This window comes from Rhyacophila brunnea, unplaced genomic scaffold (genome assembly GCF_057557595.1).
Source record: "Rhyacophila brunnea isolate RB1 unplaced genomic scaffold, BYU_Rbru_1.0 scaffold_5, whole genome shotgun sequence".
NCBI lineage: Eukaryota > Metazoa > Arthropoda > Insecta > Trichoptera > Rhyacophilidae > Rhyacophila > Rhyacophila brunnea.
The window spans coordinates 4,343,441-4,363,665 of NW_028233170.1; the positions used below are offsets into that span (position 1 = coordinate 4,343,441).

General features: G+C 34.7%; 1 protein-coding gene across 3 annotated transcripts in view; it reads right to left on the reverse strand.

Annotated features, from left to right (window-relative positions):
• Window positions 1-572: 572 nt before the first annotated feature.
• cnn (phosphodiesterase 4D interacting protein centrosomin) overlaps window positions 573-20,225 on the reverse strand; it is a 78,456-nt gene continuing 58,803 nt past the window's right edge. For 2 of the 3 annotated variants that reach the window (XM_085955942.1, XM_085955941.1), the window contains exons 3-15: window positions 16,562-16,749; window positions 14,210-14,347; window positions 13,204-13,383; window positions 12,083-12,219; window positions 11,475-11,540; window positions 10,151-10,202; window positions 8,999-9,065; window positions 8,817-8,908; window positions 7,669-7,722; window positions 4,196-4,509; window positions 3,318-3,389; window positions 1,776-3,217; window positions 573-907 (exon numbers count right to left, since the gene is read on the reverse strand). In XM_085955942.1, coding sequence (XP_085812068.1) covers window positions 714-907; window positions 1,776-3,217; window positions 3,318-3,389; window positions 4,196-4,509; window positions 7,669-7,722; window positions 8,817-8,908; window positions 8,999-9,065; window positions 10,151-10,202; window positions 11,475-11,540; window positions 12,083-12,219; window positions 13,204-13,383; window positions 14,210-14,347; window positions 16,562-16,749 — 2,996 coding nt within the window. In that variant the 3' untranslated portion in view covers window positions 573-713. The remainder of the gene's footprint in view (window positions 908-1,775; window positions 3,218-3,317; window positions 3,390-4,195; window positions 4,510-7,668; window positions 7,723-8,816; window positions 8,909-8,998; window positions 9,066-10,150; window positions 10,203-11,474; window positions 11,541-12,082; window positions 12,220-13,203; window positions 13,384-14,209; window positions 14,348-16,561; window positions 16,750-20,225) is intronic. The other variant, XM_085955943.1, reaches the window with a different exon arrangement.

Sequence of the window (20,225 nt, forward strand, 5' to 3'; positions counted from 1 at the left end):
TTCAAGACGTCTGCGGCGGCCCATATAAATTGGTAAGCTATTTAAGGAGCGCTTACGCTACATATTACGTAAGTGCACATTTATTCAAAATAATTTATAAGATAATTTAAAAAAATAATTTCTAGGGATTCAATCACATATAAATATTGATTGTTTTATAATAATAATTTATATTTATAGTAATAATTTATCTCGTGATTTTTATTTGTCAGTTAGTTTATTCATAGACTAAGACAATTTGAAATCTGATATTGTATCTAAGTCTGTGTTTTAAATATAGAAGTATTTTAAAATGTCTAGTTTACGGGTTAAATTATAAATTGTTATGGAACATATTTTCAATATATTTTGAGCGTATCTTGCGTTTATATTTAAGAAAATACATAATTCAAATTAATTGCTTAATTTTATACCTATTCATCAGTAGTTATGTCGGATTATCTTCTTATTTCCCGTAAATACATCTAACAAGTGTGCTTTCTCCACAGCCTACCTGTTTCCAAAAGTCACCCTTCGCTACTGATGTATAGCTATTGACGTTAAAGGAAAATGCAATATTAAAACACTTATTTATAAAAGTATATTTTATTTATATTAATTACAAAGATGGCAAAGTCCACAAGTCTTAAACGACATAAAAACAAATGTATTAACAATAATAATATTATAAATGGAATAGTAGATGGGCACGGCGGACGGGCAAGGATCCTCGGCTATGGATCGGAGCGGAAGTTGTCTCTGGCCTGCCGCAGGACGGACCGTGTCTTGTGTATCTCCTGACAGATGGCCTTGTGCACCATCTTCTTGCGGGAGTCCGCCTCCTTGATTTGCATCACGGCAGCCTCGTAGCGCCGCTGAAGCCTCGAAAGACGCTCGTTTAGTATCACGTTTTGAGTCGCCATATCACCTGGAAGAAATCATCCGAGTGAGTAATTGATAGAAAAAAGACACATGAATTATGAAATTTTCCATATACTTTTGTTGCCCTTCCACTATTATCCTCATATTGATTCAGCAAGGAATTATTTCAATGATCCTACAGAAGGAAAAACAATCACTAGAGAGTAATATGTATGTATATCTATCTATTTGTCTGGGCAAAGAAATAATGTGGTTTCCTTGACAATGCAATAATTCAAAACAGCAGTTGCAACGGTTAAAATACACAAATTCAGCTTCAAATTAATACCACATTCATGTTTATCGCCAAAGAAAACAATTTTTCCAGTAAGTTATCATTGGCGAAAAGTTATTTTGAAGAGTTGAAAATAATAAAAATGTGTAAAATGGGAAATCCCTCGATGGCCGAACGTAGCTTGTCGGCCTATAATGTTGGCGGTCGAATCTCGGACCTGGCAAAATTGACACATTTTTCAATGTGTGTTTGGCCCAGAGTATGGGCCTAATAGGTTGAGCAAGTAGTAAGAAAAAAAAATCTGTTAATAAAACCTCCACTCTGTGAAGACCCACAATTTCATCTTGCGATCACAACATTGTGGTGTAATGTTATGTAAAATGGTATATTGGCGCCTGATAACTGTTGGGCTATTGTGTGTCAAGTTAATCTTGAAAGACAAAAAAAATCTCACAGAAACAATTTGTAATTGTTATTTTCTTTGTGGTTTACCTGCTTTGGGCTGATTACTATCTTTTAGTTATATTGCATCTAAATTAATTTGCATTTTAATTTCCACACTACAGAGTAGAAGGTTAATCTCCAATTCTAATAACATAAAATTTAATAATGTATCAAGTGAGTTAAAATAGGAACTAACTGGAAACGAGGTCATCGTTGGACGCTCCAGATTCGACCATTTCCAAACTGGAGAGCCGATCGCTGTCGATTCCCTGATCAGGGGAGGGGGCCCGGGGTGGAGAGGGGGAGGCGCCTACTGGAGAGTCGGAGCAGCGGGAAACGTCAGAGCGCCAGCATTCAAGGTGGACCACCTTGTTCTGTAATTGTGCGCAGTGGGACTCCAGCTCACTGTGGCGGAGGCGAGCATCGGCTAAGCAGCGAGCAAGCCGTTCAGCTTCAGCATCGCTGCGCATCCGCTGTTCAGCCGCTACGTGCCGGTCCAGTGAAGCCTGCGAGGCTTGAAGCGCCGCACCGTCTGCCTCCTTCCGTAAAGCGTCATACCGGCTCTTGCTCACCCACTCCGCTTCCATTTTGGCCTTTAGCTCCCGGCTGCTCTGATCGAAGGCATCTGTCATCTCTCGTGTTCGTCGGAGGTGTGCTTCAGCCTGCACTTTCGTCTTCTCTCGTTCCTCTCCCAGAGCTTGAATGGCTCTTGCGAGTCGATTTTCGACGTCAGTCTTGTCTTGACCGAGTCGTATTAGAACTTCTTCATGTTCCCTGTCACAGCGGGTGAGCCGTTCCTCCGCTTCGTTCAAGCGACGGGTAAGAGCGTCTATGCTCTCAAAGTTTTTCTTGGCTTCGACGTCACCGACCTCGAGCCGCTGCTGCAAATCTTCAATTCGAGCGTTGGCCTCCTCCAAGAGCTTCTCAGCGCTGTCTCTCTCACGAGTTAGACGCTCCACGAAAGCGTCAGTCTCACCGTGATGATCGTGAAGGCGCGGGCTGTCGTCCTCGCTGGAGAGGGAGCGGTCGCTTTTGGGGTCGCCTGCCAGACGGCCCATCCGGGCGAGAGATACGCCACGATCGGGCTCCGACCAGCATTCCGATTCGGAACGGTCCGCTCCCATCCCTGCGGTTCCATGCCAGGTACTGTTCAGTTGCGACTTGCCCGCACGGCGGCCGGACACCTTTGTCTTGCGCGACGGGAGTTTTCCTGTGTCGATTGAATACTTTAAGTCGGCCGAGAGGAATTTGTCATCAGAGTCTTCGGCGGCCGTAGTGGCACAGATGCAGCGGGAGCGTACGTCGTGCAGCTGTGAGCTGAGTCTCTCGATGGCCGCTCTCTGCCGCAGCACGACGCTTTGGATCGTAGCCTCGTCTGCCGCTCTCTCCTCTTCGTCCGGCCGGGCATATTTGGCGATTCGCACTCCACAAGAATCGTCGAGCGTGGTGTGGTGTCCTAGCAAGCGGGTGAGGTCCTCGATCCTGAACGACTGGGACATGTTTCCGAAGGTGACGTCCGCAAAGGTATCCTCCAGGACCCTGGAGGCCTCTGGGTCCAGTTTCAGGCCGACCGGCAACTCCAGAGACTGCTCCATCAGGCTCTTCACTTTCTTTCGTTTCTCTTCCCCCAGCACGCATCTGCAAAGTCAGAAGAGAGTCATATTATATCACCCTCGAATATACACGTACAATATCTTTACCTCATTGATATTTGAGCGTCAGCTAAAACCGTTCATACCTATGAGATAGTAAAGTATCCAAAAAGCACGCCATCTCTGTTAATCTGCTGGCCAACATTTCTTGAACGTTCCTGCAAGTCATTAAAGAAATATGTGTTATGTTTAAATAAACCTAATAAGAAAATTTCAATTTAAGCTAAGTATCTAATATTAATTGTCGCAATGCACCCTTCGAAAAAATTAGACCAATAAGCTTGCAGTTATTTTATGACTCTATGAGTAACATACATAAGTAATACATTTCCAATGTGGACAGTCAAACAGGGGACTCAGTATTTTTCATAATTGGATCACCCTGAAACTGTGATGTTATAATTCGTCTCTGTTCTGGCAGAACACACTAACTGGAGAATACTAGTTTTGAGTAATTTGACTTTAAAGTTGGTAGTGTTTGAAATAATGGTCTATCATGTGAGTTTATTAAGTAATCGTAAAAAGGATGACTTTAAAATAAAGACTGTTTATTTATTAAGAAGGTTTCCAGACGGTAAAGTTTGAAATAAGGAACATTTTGGTACTAACTCAATATTTAATTTTTTCGAATTAGTGTCTTCTGCCAGAACAGTGACGATATTATGGTCGGTTGGATTTTAAATGTTTGTTTTTTTTATACTGCCTTCCAAATACAGACTTCCCTAAACCCCCCCCCCCCCCCATTGGGGATATAATTATTTTAATTTATCAATTCATTGAAATTTTTTTTTATTATATAATATTATAATAGAAGCAATGTGTAGGTATTGCTATTTTGTTTTTAACGTTCCAATGTAAATTAAAATAACGGTGATTTCATTTGAGAATACTGTATAGATTTTGTTAGTTGGTTAATTAAATTTTTTGTATATTATTATGAAGAGAGTAAATTATAAAGACTCACTTGTGTTCTACATCTTTTGATTTCACTTCATCAATCGGTGACATTTCAACGATGGCATTTTCATTTGATTTCTGTTTTGGTACTTTGCAAATTGACTCCCGTAGACTGATCAGTTTATTTTCAAGATGGTTGTCCATCCAACTCCAATCCTTGTCTTCACTCTGCGAAGAATTGTCCGCCGCTTCACTGGCTTTGGACATAATCAAACTTCTAATTTCCTGCTCCAGCTCCGTAATTTTGTTATCCTTTTGAATGATTATATCGGTATAGTGCTGGAAGTCATTTGCTTCACTGTCTCCGCTTGTATAATCCGTCTAAAAAGTATAATATCGTACATCAATTAGTTATTCAAACACTCGCAGGTCTCACAAACCAATTTCTTTTGTAACCTTTCGATACGCAATTTCCCAATCGTGTCTTTTTGTATGCACATGTTTTTTTTTTGGATACAAAGTTTATATTCTTCAAAGTGAATCGAAATACATAATTCAACATTAATTTATATTTATAATAATTATTACGGTAGGTAATAATGAGTACCTACCCACCTACTTTTAGATATTTTTTTATAGATAGATAATAACTTTTCTGGTACATACTCACAATTTCATTTATTATAAACATACGATTTTGTAACATTCCTTACCTACATACATATTCTGAATATAATTAATATTGGAAATTATTCAAGTACTCAACGTTAATGATTGGTCATTTACGATTGTAACTTATCTATCGGCTGGATGCTGATGAAGATTATTTAGGACTATTTCTAAAGACAGTATTTTTTTCGCACACAGGCGACTCTACCTCTCACGGTGACCCTGCTTAAGGCTATACTTCAGCTGAGGCACGGTCTAAAACAATCGTGACTACACGATGCGAAGATTGTGCAAGTGACACGTGCAGAACAAAACATAATTTGTCATAAAACGTCAACATGCGTCCATTTAATGTTATGTTTATTGTTCTATTACTAATAATAATAATATATTCATTGACATGTTTTCTTTTTCAAGTAAATGGGTAACGTTTTTTAGTCATCTTTACAAGATTTAAGAATTAATTCCCCGACGCCATCACAAAACAAATTGACGTGTTCACAGCTCGACTTTCGCTCTCCAATTGCCAGCCAGTCCGAAATTTTGTCGCACCTATAGTTGAATATTATTTGCCGTTTCACTGAAGTACCGTCTTAAGATAACGATTCACCTTTATACATCCAAATTTGTGGTAGCAGTATTATTGTTCGCTATTAAACTTGTGAAGTCTATTTATAATATTATTGTTTAGAACAGAAAACTTGACACCAAGATGAGTGATTCACAATATTATATTATATCTTTTTCAGTGGCAGTTTGGCATGAAGCAGAATAAAATAAAAAAAACAATATTTATGATAAATATAAAAACCAATTCAACGCCAATGATAGTTTATTGCATAAACAATATTTTTGCAAGGAGACCGCCAAACCTATCAATGCTTCCAAATACCTAAACCGTCACTGTCCTTTTTTAATCAAAGCACTTAACGAAAATTACCAATGTATCTATGTCTCAGTCTCATTCTTTTTGTGTTTCGTAAAATGAAAATGGTTTTAATTTTTTTTTAATAAAGTTACATGTTTATTGATCACAAAATTACATTATGCACATATATTCACATTGTCTTGATTTAGCCTAGAAGGTTTGTTTGTTTCATCATCGGAATTTGGAGAGAGAGGGCCGTGAGGTGATTTGGAGTGGGAAGAGATGAAGGAAGTTACTACCGGTAAACATTCCAAGTCGCATTTGTTAGCGTCATCATTAGCTGCAAAAATATTAAGCTCCGTCAAGCCAGCACTCACTTTACAGGTGAACTATTACAAAACTAAATAATTGCAACACTTCAATCAATGATAGAATAAAGATGACCGAGATCATTACAGAAAACCCTCAATTACCAAATTGTTTTATAACATGGTTTAAAAAGAAACTTATTTTTAATTTTCGCTTTTTTTATAAAAGGCATTGTGAAAGATAATAAAAGCGTATTAAATACACGTGTGAGGCGTATTTAGCATGAGGTTTCACAAGTTGGACTGATAATTCAGCCATATGAGAGTGAATATATTATATTGGCATATTTGCTACAAAGTATAATTACATATAGTAATTATAATTAATTACATATATTACATATAGAACCTCGATACAACGGACTAATGCGGGTGAGGGGATGGCTGTTAAAGCCGAAAGACTGTTATATAAAAACACAAACAAAATCCTGTTTATTCGTTTTCGGATATATCCAGACACACCCGTTGCGGAGTGATATTAACGTTCGATGTCGACGCGCTTGTTTCGGTAACCATACTTTGAAAAAAGACTCCAGTTTTGTTTCCAAAATCCAGAAGACTACTCGAGTGCTTAAAGTCAGACAACGTTATCTACAAAAAAGTGTTTTTTTTTTTTTTTTTGAGATAACGTTATTTTACATTTACGGCTACATGATAGTCAAAAAACGTTATGTCAATTTTTTCTAATTTCTTATTAAATCGTCAGTAAAGTTTAATGCTAACTACATAAGTTACCCTTGTTTTCATATTTTTTTTAAACTATCCCTATAAATTTTAACATCATCATAAGCAAGATAAATGTACAATACACAATAAATTACAAAATATTAACATTAGGTTTTAAATAAACATTTCCCTTGTTAAGTAACAAGAATCTAAAATAACGATTTTTGGCTAAAGGTAAAAGTTGCACTTTTGTAGATAGTGTTGTTTGACACTAAGCCCTCGTACTGTTATTTTATAATCAACTCTAAAATTACAAAAATGCATATAAAACCTCGTTATCTGACAAATAATTAATAAATGTTATTAGATCGTCGAGATGCGGTCACTGATAACTTGTGTTGTTTCTTCTCCTTCGCTATTTTCACTTCCATCCTCTTTTTCCAAGATCATAACTTCATCTGCTATTTCACTTTCAGTCATGATGTGATACCCCCAGGGTCTCCTTCATCAATTTAGTGGCCAGTGTTGCAAACTACGAGCAGGATGGCATTATGACTCGAATTCGAGTGCGAGAGGTATGATATGATTATCATGCATGGTACATTATTTACAAGTGGTGACACTTGGACTTAAACATGCATAACATTACCAGGACGTTTTTAACAATGTTCACATTTGACCAGATATTTTGTCTGTTATATCCGAAGTCCGTTATATCGAGGGTCTACTGTATTGACATTTTATCTTGTAATAATAATTAAGTTTTTATAATTTTTTTATTACTAAATAGACTTGATGTTGTATTTAATTTTGAGATAATATCACGCTGTCTACTTCTTTAAGTGAGGTTAAACTGTATTCGCTATAACATTTCCCTAAAAATCAAGACAATGTAAAAGTGAGAACGCAATGAGATTTGTGATGTAAATAAACACTGAAAGACCAATATGGAGAAGAATCAATATTTACCGCAGATTTACTTGACTCCAGAGGGAATTGAAGCCCAGCACGTTTAGATTGATTCTGTAAAAAAAATTACATATTCTCAATTTCAATAATCCTTAAAAAATATTTACAATAATTCTGGATAATAAATAAAAATTGAGGTGTTAAAAATTGAACTAATACAGGTATGCATAAACATGTGTTCCACTAACATTCTGTAAATAAGGTCATGTTCTCAAATGACTTTTATTGCTGTTTCTTTATATTCATGTTTTTGTTGTTGCCAAACCTAAAAATTCGAATTATATACGTTTGCTATAAAAATAATAATGGAATTTTATTTGATCTCACTAGTCAAAAGGGCGAATTGGGCATTTTGGTGAAAATTAGTTACTTGCGGTCTTATGCAGCGATTTCATATAGCGATTTTTGTCATTCAACTGTATGTTGAATGAAAGTTGAAAGTCAGTTTATAAGTGCAATCCATATTCCATTTGCAAGTCGAATAGAACAAACTTGACGTCCTTTCCACTTTTAGTCAATTCTACAGTGATTCATCACTCGATCTGGTTGAATAGAGCAAACTGAGTGGTAACAACTCGTATCGAAACGTCAAACTTGTTTCGACTCGACTGTCGTGCGTCACAGAGTGTTATGGTTTAAGTTTCTGAACTAAATATTATGAGATCTTTGTCCAAAAAAGTTTTTAAGTGGCCAGACGGAATGATGTCAACGAACTGACAAATTCATTTGACGCCATTTTGATTATAGTTATTGTTTCATTTTAAATAGATATACGGGAACATTTCTTTCCAGCCTTTTCAACATTCAACAGACATGTGAGAGTGCAGAATTAGTTGTTTAGAATTTCATTTTTAGGGCCTCAAATTCCCGTCAGAGAAACACCAAAGCCATCGTTGTAAATTGGACCTTTCCACTTAGCCCTCTCGCTTGATATAGAATGTTTTAAGGATGTTATATCAATGATACACATTGTTATTTTTTACAATTTTCTAGAGAGGTTATGTTATATAACCCGTGAAATAGCGGCTTGAGTCCTCGTAAATGAAAGATGTCCCATACTACATTGTGGGGGTTCATATACTCCACTATATGTCTGGAGCGGTAACAGTGAAAAACAATAAAAATTACATAACATTAAGTGAACGTACATGTAGCTGAGCGATACGCTCTTCTCTCCGTTGTAGGCTGGCTTTCATTTTGTTACTTTCCTTGCTCATATGCTTGATCCGCACCAAACAACCTAAAATTAAATATAAACTGTTAAAAAGAATTTTCTCATTCATGTAATTTAAATTTAGATTAGAATTAAATATAAGCAAGTAACACTTACTTTGAATCATTTGTATAGCGTTTTTGTTCTCCTGTTGCAGGCGTTCCACTTTCGTTTGATCATCATCCTACAAACAAAACGCATCATTACAGGTATTGTAGTATGTATACATTCAAAAACTTTTTTAAAGGTTGTACTCTTTGCGAAAAAACTTGGCTATTATTTTGTTAACTGTCAATTCATGGTGGAACTGCATTGTATTGTTGTTTTTATTTAATAAAACGCAATTTTTTTATACTACTTATTCCACTTTTAATCGATAGATTAGGACCGGTTTCGTCCGCCTCAGAGGGACATTTTCAACATTGAAACGTTGACAGTTGAAAATGTCCCTCTGAGGCGGACGAAACCGGTCCTAATCTATTGATTAAAAGTGGAATAAGTACTACAAAAAAATTACGTTTTATCAAACAAAAACAACAAAAAACTTGGCAACCTAAAAAAAATATTAATACTATCGATTGAGGGTACTTGATGGAATTTGAATTTAAATTCTAATCGATTAAAGTTTTGTCCTATTCCATTTCAAATATTTTTTTGCAACCCGGGATTCGCATTCCGGCATCGTCAGGCACTACGATAAATGCATACTGACGACGAATACAGTTCATTCATATAACAAATTAATACAATAAAAGTAGGTAAAAACCTATTACTTATTAAGTAAAGGATCAAGTATACAAAACCATTTTTGAATATTTGAAATGTTAGTAAAAACGCATAGCAGATACTTTTGATACTGATTATAAAAAGATTCAGTAAGCGCATTAAATTGTTATTATTTCTAAACAATGTAACTAGGTCATGAGTTGAGAATTTAATAAAATTAATTAACGAGAAATGTCACAAAATATACACATATATCTACTAAATAACAAATAAACAATGTTAAAGTATAATCGGTAAACTGAATGCATCAACCTTGCCACTAAAATGTCAAGCTTTTGTAACTTAACCTTCTGGTTACAAAATCTTTTGCCTACACTAAATTGTACCCAAAAGTTGAATATGATAATAAATATTTTTACATTTGTAAGCAAAATCTATCACATCGTAATAATTATAAAAAGCTTTGGGTCCGAGATTTAATTTTGATATCAATATTAAAATTTGATTTTAGTGTCGATCACAAAAATAGAAGAAATCACATACATCATTTTCCAAATCTATTGAGTCAGGAGTTTTCACTCGGCGGACCAATTCCCTGAAACAAAAAAAAACAACACAATATTATATCATTCAATTTTTTTTCAATAACTGATTTATTCTATGACGTACACTCGTAAACTATTTTTCCACGTCGCTTAGGGAGCCACTCCCATACTTCCTCAAACATGCTAGATTCTGCAATTTCTCCAGACACGCTGCCGCATAATCTTCAAACATTTACCACTAATAACATTACATGCACGAGAACAAAGAGTATGGATTTATAAAGACGAAGCCTATCAAACTCTGCATTACCATTTGCGATTGAATCGGTAACTACAGAAATGTTAACATTCTTTGTTTGTAAATAATATGCAAATGGCAGCCTACTGAAGCTCAATTTTTAAAACAAGCAGTGTCATGAAAATTTGCTTGAAAAGTAAGAATGGTGCTTCGAACTGTGTCCGAAAATACTACATAAATATTGGGCATACATTTATGGCCGTGTACGAGTTTGCATTACATTTTAGTGTTTAGTCTATTGAGTAACATTATTAAAACGATTTATTCTTAAAATACGTAGATTTATCCTTAAAGAAACTGCTTACGTAAATTATTTACCTTATAATATTAATATTACAATGGTAAATACGAGAATGTAAACAGAACTCCCGATGTATCGATGGCTCAGTTCCATAGTGCTACAACTAGGAATTATGAGTAATGGCTGATCAAAGTTTTGACTCACCATACTGACTTGTAGAAAAGTGATAAAAACATCGGGCCTACGAGGACAACTAGTAATTTTTTCAAGTTGTCCTCTGCGACTTTTAGATGGAGTTGTATAAATAGAAGAAGAAATAAAATTTCTCATACAAAAATCAAAGTCGCTTGTATAGGTTAGAACTAATACTGCTTGTTTCAAAAATTGGATTCCAGGCTTTGGTTACTTTTTATGGACTGCTATAAATACTTATGCGATTGTGTGTGATTTAACGGTTCATTTACTAAAATGACTACAGGCGCTAGAAGATAAGTTTCAAAGTACACGTGTGAATCTTGCTATAAATGAATCCACAATGAAATAACTTATAACTAATCTAAGCCATCTTTCCTTTCATAAGGATCCACCTCCATAGAAGAATAATTTCCTTCAGCATCTTTGTAGGAGAACCATAGTCCAGTCGATCATAGCTAATGAAATATATTATTGAAGTACAGATATGCCTGTTAACCTCCATTTTGGTTTATTATAAATAAAAGTTCCTCCGGTGCAGTCTAGAATATATTCTACTTTAAAAATACAATAAAGAGATTTAATATTCACCCGCTAGCTGGATTGCCAGGTTCTGATTTTCTCTTCACAGGGCTCTTACTTCGGTGAATCAGTCCCCTGTTGAAAAAATTAGACTTTGATATTTTGGAAAAATTGATGTTCTGTAAACAGCTGATCAAATCAAATATTTGTTGAAATGCTTAATTGTAGCGGCATGAAACTCAAACACTCACTCCATTCTCGTCAACTTCACTGACGACGTCTACAACCAGAAGGCTATAAATACAATCAACCAGAGGATCATGACAAGGGATGTTCATTTGTACAACCATTATTATCATGCATAGAAAAATTAATATATGTACAATTGAATACGAGGGGCTTAATAAACAATTGGCCTAAGCTAAAAAAACCAGTGTTGAGTAAATTTGATTTTAAAAGTTAAGTTGTTCCGACAATAAAACAGAATAATGGCTCTACAAGAAAAAGTTTTTTATCTATTATATTATAATAATATATTAAGGATTGTTTGAATCATGTATTATAATAATTGTATCATCATTTAGATTTCATATATGTAATTATATTCCTCTAGTTAATTAATTCTATGATTCAAGATAGCATAAAGAGTAGCCATAAGTGCTGTAGTAGGTACTCACTGTATTTGTCTGATTTGTTGAGAAATCACTTGGTCTCGTGCCGTGAGAGATTGCCGGAGCTGTGTGGAGGCATCGCGTTCACTCGCCAATAATGTTCTCAGCTGATGACATTCACATGGGGCGGTGTCACTGTGTGCCTAAACATTACACAAAAACAATAATAATTAAGTATCGTGATACGTGTTGCTAACCAAACCCGATGGCGAAGTGTGTCTGTTCGTAAATTTTTATTCATATTAATTAAAATACATTTAAATAATGATTTTAACTGAACAAACCTAGATTTTCTAACTTTAATTTTCATTTTAAATAACTGCGGCCGAGTTTCATACCAAACGTTTACACCAGAAGAAGACTGACGTGGGAGAACTGTTATTATCATACAATTCTCTCTTTGCAAATACAGTTTAATTTTTCTGGTAGGTATGTGGCAAGTCATTCGCTAGGCGCCTTATTTTTCCATATTTAAAAGTCATCGCTGATTTTAAGGCTATACCTCAGTTGAGGCATGGTCTAAAAAGATCGTGGCTAGGCGATGCGCGGATTGCGGGTCGCGGGTGCAAACGACGCATGCCGAACGAAATATAATTTGTCATATAAATCCAGCATGCGTCCATTTAATGTTCTGTTTATTGTTTTATTAGTAACAATAATAATATATTCATGGACATGTTTTCTTTTTAAAGTATATGTATAACGTTTTTAGTCATCTTTACACGATTTAAGAATTAATAACCCCGTCGCCATCACGAAACAAATTTATGTATTTAGAACTCGACGTTCGCTCTCAGACTGCCAGCGAATCCAAAATTTCGTCGTGCCTATAGTTGAAAATTATTTGCCGTTTCACTGATGTATCGTCTTGATACATTTTTATCATTAGTTATGCTTGTAATATTCCCGATTCCATAAAGATTAGATAGATGTCACTGTGTGTAGTTTAGATATGCTGACAGATAAATTAATGTCAGATGCCAATGTGTCTTCGTCACTGGTATTTTTCTAAGATAAACTTTACATATTCACTTTGTAAGAAGTCTTTCCACTTCAACCGTTTTTTCTATTTACCAATTATACTCATTTAATAACGACAGTTTCTTAAAAAATATTGCTGTCCTTACCTTATCGTGCAGAGCTTTGATTTCTTTAGGTGTGGGACGAAGATTGAAAGCGGTCGCATAGAGTGCGACACTGTCATCAGCTTCCGTGGAGATTCCACCCGCGTGACATTCCATGGCCACAATCGCTTTTTGCTGACATTTCATTCCATTTGCAGCTTCACGCAACATCTCTAATTGCTCCTGAAAACAAAATTAACCGTGAAAATGGTAATATTAATACAGCCCAAATGATTAATGATAAATTAACTCTCCCACCTGTCGAATTATTCTATGATTTTAACGTGTGGAACCTGTTACAATAACAATTCATTGTGCATTAATTAACCGATTGCATCCTGCATTTTTTTGTGGTTAAGTCAGTATAAAGTTAATATCTCGGAGCGCCACAAAAAATCATAAAAAGTACCTACCTATTCAACACAGGAAGAATTCTATGGACGGGAATATAATGAATTTGAAACACGAGGCACTCTCATGTTTGAATCGATCGATAGGTTAAAAAATAGAAACAAGAACCCAAACATGTAGAACTTTTTAGTCTGTAATTTGATTGCTCAACAGATAGGATTTGAAAGATATTTCTGAGAATAGAAAAAGCCAATCAAGATTTTAAAAATATATGAACAGCTGTCTGTAATGACCTATTTAATAATAATCGTTAAGTGGAGGTATTAAGGATATGTTAAGTTTATATTTATTATTACCTCTTTTGGTAATGGGAATAGCTAATAATTTAGGTGGGCAAATCTGATTTCTTCTGTGTGTCTATGAACGATATCGCTAAGTGATTAGTTGAATCTCTGTGCCTCGCTCAGCACCTCTCCTAATCTTTCTTTTTTCCTGCCCATACTATTGAATCTCACTTATAATGTGATAGAGCTCATACAAATAGCCCTGAATCATTGGACTGCGATCACCAACTGCTCTACGAAACACGAAAATATCCAAACAAATCTATGTAATATTTTGATTCAATACAGACAGTACGTTATAAAAGTGCAATTACCTGAAGGCGGTTATTGTGAGCATTCAGTTCAGATTCCTTCCTGGCAGCCGTTGCTTCCACTGTTTCCAAAGCTCTGGCTGCAGCGCACAGTAGATCCTTCTTCTCATTACACTCTCGCCGAAGGCTTTCCAAGCTGACCTGCAATATCAAAAATACCATATGAATTGACGGGATGTACCAGTGAACAACTTATGTAAATCGACATCAAAGTTAAATATGTGATTGTGAATTTTACATTATTATGTAACGTGTATTCAACATTTTGTAAATGAGGCATTGTTTTCATTCTACGAACAGAATATCAATATTTTTTATGTTTATTTCTAGTGTTGTGAAGGATAAGGTCAAAACATTCAAATTAGCAATCACAGAATGTAATCCAATGTTCGAAATAAAATGTCTGTAACTTTTCATACAAATTGGTTACATGTATGAATCCTTTGTAGTCATTTAATCCTCAGCACTTCAATGATTCTGATCAAAATAACACCTTCTTCTAAAGAAACGGTGCCTCTATATTATGAGAGTAAAACTGAAACAAATCGTTGCTAATGTTAATGATAACATTATCAGATAATGTTTGTAGCAAAATTCACATATCAACTCTGATATTTATAAGCTAGGTCCACACTAACATAAAAATGACTTACATTAATGCTAACGAGCCCGAAAGAAACAGTCAGTCGCAAATCGCATTTTATTTACGAACAGTGTATTCAATGCGGCGGTACAGAATATTAGAAATCTATTGTACCAATTCAACCATTCAACCATTCAACCATTCAACCATACAATATGTCTTAAAATTGCTATCAAGTGTTGTGGCACAAAGAGTTTGATAGACTCCCCTTGATTAATCCAAAATGGATCAAGCAGCTCATAAGATCCTACTGATATTCATCTTATCACAATTATTGAAAATATTTAAGTAATAATATTACAAATAGAATAGTGGTTGCATATCTGGAAGGGTATATTTTAACACATTTTCTATTTTTAACGTAAAAATCTAAAAAGGGCATTCTTTTTCCAAAATCAAGTTATAAGAATGCCATGTTTGAATATTGCCCATTCACATAAATTTCTGGTTGCATCTTTGAGTTTGGGCAATATTGTTGAAAGAAATTATAAATTTGAAAATATTACGCTGCCGAGCCAAAATAATAAACACACCGATTTATGTGTGAGACTTATTAAATGGTCTTTATTTATATAAGCGTCGAGTGTTTTGTTTACCGAATAAACAAAAAAGAAATCTAGCAATTTCCCAAAACCCGGGATGAAAATAAATCAAGTTTACATGTAAACAAAGCAGGAAACGTGTTCTCTTCAAAAATGTTCAGAAATGACCTCTGATTGGTTTTTGGCGGCGGGCCAAAGTTACACTAATTTGCTTTATGCTCACACTTCAAAGCCATTAGGAGAAAATTTTGAAATATAATTGCAATGAAATCGTTCAGATGCATTTTAAGCCATCGCATTAATAAATGATAACTAGACTAAAACTGATCAGGTTACTAAATTGATAGAATTACTTTTTTAAAACATGTTCGATCCTAAGAAGATTTTATGAGAAATGGATATTAGGACCATAATTTGGGTTGAAACCCATATTGGAAAAACAATATTTTATGAATTTTTGCTAGACCCGGGACCGACGACATAATAGGCTGACACATTACTGCTCAGCCATCGTGAACGTTCCCATGCAAAAAATAGACCCAGTCTAAATTATGACACTGATTATTCACATAAAGACTTATTTCAATTCCTCAATTATATAAAAATATGTACGAAGGTAATATTCTTCATATTAAAATCTTATTGTTAATATTTGTTGTTCATGTTACCGTACCTTACATTTTAATAATTACCAAGAGACCCGAAGATGTTAAAAACACCTTCTTATATAAAGATGGAGCATAAATGTATAAAATTGAAGCGAAAAAAGGACCACTGGTCCACCAATTAACTTAGCTACAAGGCCTACAAGTGACTTTGCATTGCATATTCATTTACTTACAACTTCACACAGCTGCTACGACATTTATTAGCCAATCTGCAGGGCATATAAAAACACAATCTGTCACGATGAGTAGATATCTTAATATTTGTGGAGTTTACCGACTTAACCATGCATCATGCGAATGCAAAATAATTTCAAATGTCATAATAGAAATAATGTATAAGACTCCGTCTATGTATAGTCAAAATTCCAAATTCATAGTAAACCAATATTCACTTCATATTTTTACTGATTTTACTAGTAATCCTTTTTCTCCATAAATTTCCCCTAATTGTGATTATGGAGGCATCATTAGTTAGTCAAGTAAGCTCCAATGAATACCATACCTTAAGTTCAATGTTCTTTTTGAACAGGTCATCTTGATTGGCCGGTGCGTTGGATGCAGTCAACCTCTCCTCCAGGAAATAAACTCTCAGTTTGAGGTTAAAGTTTTCTTTCCGCAGGGCCGCCAGTTGATCCTCGTATTCCTTCATGGTCCGGCCCTGGCTCGGCGAGCCGTGCATAGGAGAACGGCCTGGAAGGAAAAATTGCAACCATCAATATTGTACTTAATTAACAGTGAAACAACCGAAATAACTATCAACTTAAAAGATATTTTTAGACTTTAGTGAATGATAAAATTAATTAAAAATAGAATTCTACTAAGTAAATTCTAGTTTACCTAATTAATAATCAATACATTGCTCTAAAAATTTTATTTACATAACACTTCCTACAGTAATTAGAAATTTATCGAATGTCATGTCAGTAATTACTCGTTTTTATTCATTGTCTATGTGTAGTTTCTAGAACTTATATCAGCAGACTTCTTACAAGGAATGGTTGTAAATCATTCTTCAAGTTACTGGGTCCTTGCATGTGATTTTTACCAAATGCAGAATTCTAAAGGATAACCATGTCTTCAGAGGCGGGCACTAAAATACAGTATATCTTATTTCATATGACATCTGTTTAACAATAAGTGAGTCATATAAGTGGACGCAGCCCGCATGTGAAAAATAAAGAAATGACAAATAAACAACCCTGCTCATAGACATCTGAGTCTGCTCATCAGTGCTACCAAACACATCATTCGTAAAAATATGCCGGATAGGGTAAGAAAATAAAATAAGCATTGGTTTAACAGGAACAAAGATTGCAGAAAAAATTATTGATTCACAAATCACAAAAAAAATACTTAAATAATACATACAACTCAATGAAAGTACAAAATTTGGTTATCACATTAATTTTCAAGGAAATCTTAAGTAATGTTCTAGTACTTTTATGACAAGTTTTAGGCTGTTTGCTGTGTCAGAATACGCTAGATTTTAACGCCGTAATAATATGCTAGATGCGATTTTCGCAAGATAGATGATCTGGCAAGAAAAACGCTATGTTGGAAACGCTGCAGTGCTCATACAATTTTCAGCATTTTGTAAATAGAAATGAAGGTAAATGTGCCGCAGAGGTGGAGATGAGATTTTACAACTTTCTTTTTAGACCAAACCAAATCTAACCTAACCTAATCTACCCCAACCTAATATAACCTAATATTACCTCATATAATCTTAGTTTGTGATAATGGTGTATCAAAATGTATGAAAATTTAAAATTATCAATTAACGATTATTGGATCGAAAAGCCGATGCCCCGACAGAAAAGGGTATTTATTATAATTGTCTACATGGAATAAACTGCTTTCGTAAAAAAAAAATATAAAAACTCGTGTCCACCTCTGCGGCACAATTACCGAAAGTAATGTGGTTGAAAAAATTTGATAAGGCAAATTTGGTTAATATCTTGCTGACTGCTGTTGATGCCTGCTCAGCTGCTGACATGTTCATTATAATATTGAGATGTTGCATGTGTGAGTGCACTGGTTATAAGTCAATGGAGTCAATTGAGAAAATTTATTGCACGTGAAATGGCGCATAATAATATAGATATGCAGTAATTTTCCGTTCTTAGCTACGAGTATACTACAAATTCGTATATTATTACAAATTCGCGTACTAAACAAACGAATCGATTGTAATCAGTACTAAATACAAAAAGCATGTTTCCAATATAAGACAACATCATTTCCAATAATATTCACAAATTGTACAATCAAATTATATGATCAATGAAGTTTAATGTCTGACAATTTATTACCTATATCCTTTGTATTTTTTCTATAAACATAATTCATTGCGGACGAAAGTTGATTTTTGTTTACCTTCGGGAGATTACAAATTAAAAACACCAGCGTCTAATTTAGCGAAAATGTGCTCTTTTACGAAAAATTAAGAAGAAAATCCAGATGGAAGGCATTTTCCTCGATCAGTTATTTTTGTTGTATTCACTTGTTTTAGTTTAAAATGAAAATGTTCTTTTACTAATTTTATTGCCGGCTGAAAAAACGCGACGTCGCTTTTTTCGTGATTTAAAAAAGTTCAGAATGAAGCGATTTCTATTATCAAAACTCTATGTGCGTGTATTTTTGTATTGGTCACATTAATTTGGAAAGAATAGGTATCACATTGATAATACATTGCTAACTGTAATGTTTTTTATAATTCGTAATTATTATAAAAAAATATATATTTTATGGATAGAAGACTATTTTTATCTTTTATAGTTTGGTTTAAGCACGGCTTAAGAGCGTACTTCAGTGAAACGGCAAATAATTTTCAAGAGTAGGTGCGACGAAATTTCTCACTAGTCGCCAATCGGAGACAGACAGCGAGGTGTCCGCACGTCGATTTGTTTTGTCATGGCGTCGGATGAAAATATTCTTAAATCGTTTAAAGACGACAGAAAAACTTTACGCATGTACTTAAAAAAGAAAACAAGTCAATGAATATACTATTATTATTAGTAATATAACAATAAACATAACATTAAATGGACGCATGTTGGATTTTTATGACAAAGTATATTTCGTTCGGCACGCGTCATTTGCAAAATACGCGCATCGCCTAGCCACGATCTTTTTAGACCATGCCTCAACTGAAGTATAGCCTTAATCAAATTTTAAAAACCATCTGGATTTTGCATTCTAAGTTCAATGAAAACAAATAAGTATGACTGACAAAATGTGCTTTATTTTTTTGGATCTCTACAGCCTACCTCTACTATAATGATTTAGTCTTGGCAGGGTTTAATTGTTTAATAAAAACTATCCAATGCAATTTGCAATTTGTATCCTTAGTTCAATGAAAAAAAAGTATAACTTACTACATATTTTAACGTGCACTACTTATGTCGAGTCCCCACAGCCTACCTCCACCCTTCGTCGCCGATATGAATGCAACTCCACTGAACTGTTCCGGGTAGCAGACATAAAAGTGATAATCACCATGATGATGGCCGATTTGTTGGGGGATGGAGCAAAATAAGCAAAACATGGAAATGTATATTTTATTTTGGATAAGTTGATATTTAAAATAAATTTCAAATCGCTACTTGCGGAAAAAATATGATTCCATATCAAACTACGCTCAGAGATCGCAAAGTATACACTAACATGGTATGTAAGTAGATATTCAAACTATATAATCGTAATTACTATCCTTGAAAATATAATATTAGATCGCATGTGAAGGATGAGGTAACTTTTAATGGTCGTTCAACGGATTGATTTGTTAGGTTAGGACACTCCCCTAAATAATGTTATCCCAGAATCGTTCAGCCAAATCATTGTTTCTATTAAAAACAATCATTTCAAGGTACATTTAACATTCATTGATGCATCACGTTCTAGCGGAGATTAGCAGGTAACCATACCTACGAAGCAGTTAAGTGAGCATTACCTTGTAACATAACCATAATAATATACGAACATCTGTGATAAAGATACGGTGGCCATACATCAAATAATATTTGGGTTTTGACTATTTCCGTGACGGGTATACATACACCAGTGGCGTGCGGTCCATAGATGCTGTGAACGAGGCGCATCCCTAAACTATTCTAAAATTTAATATATCCATAAGATAGGGTATGAAGCTTTAATAGCAATAACAC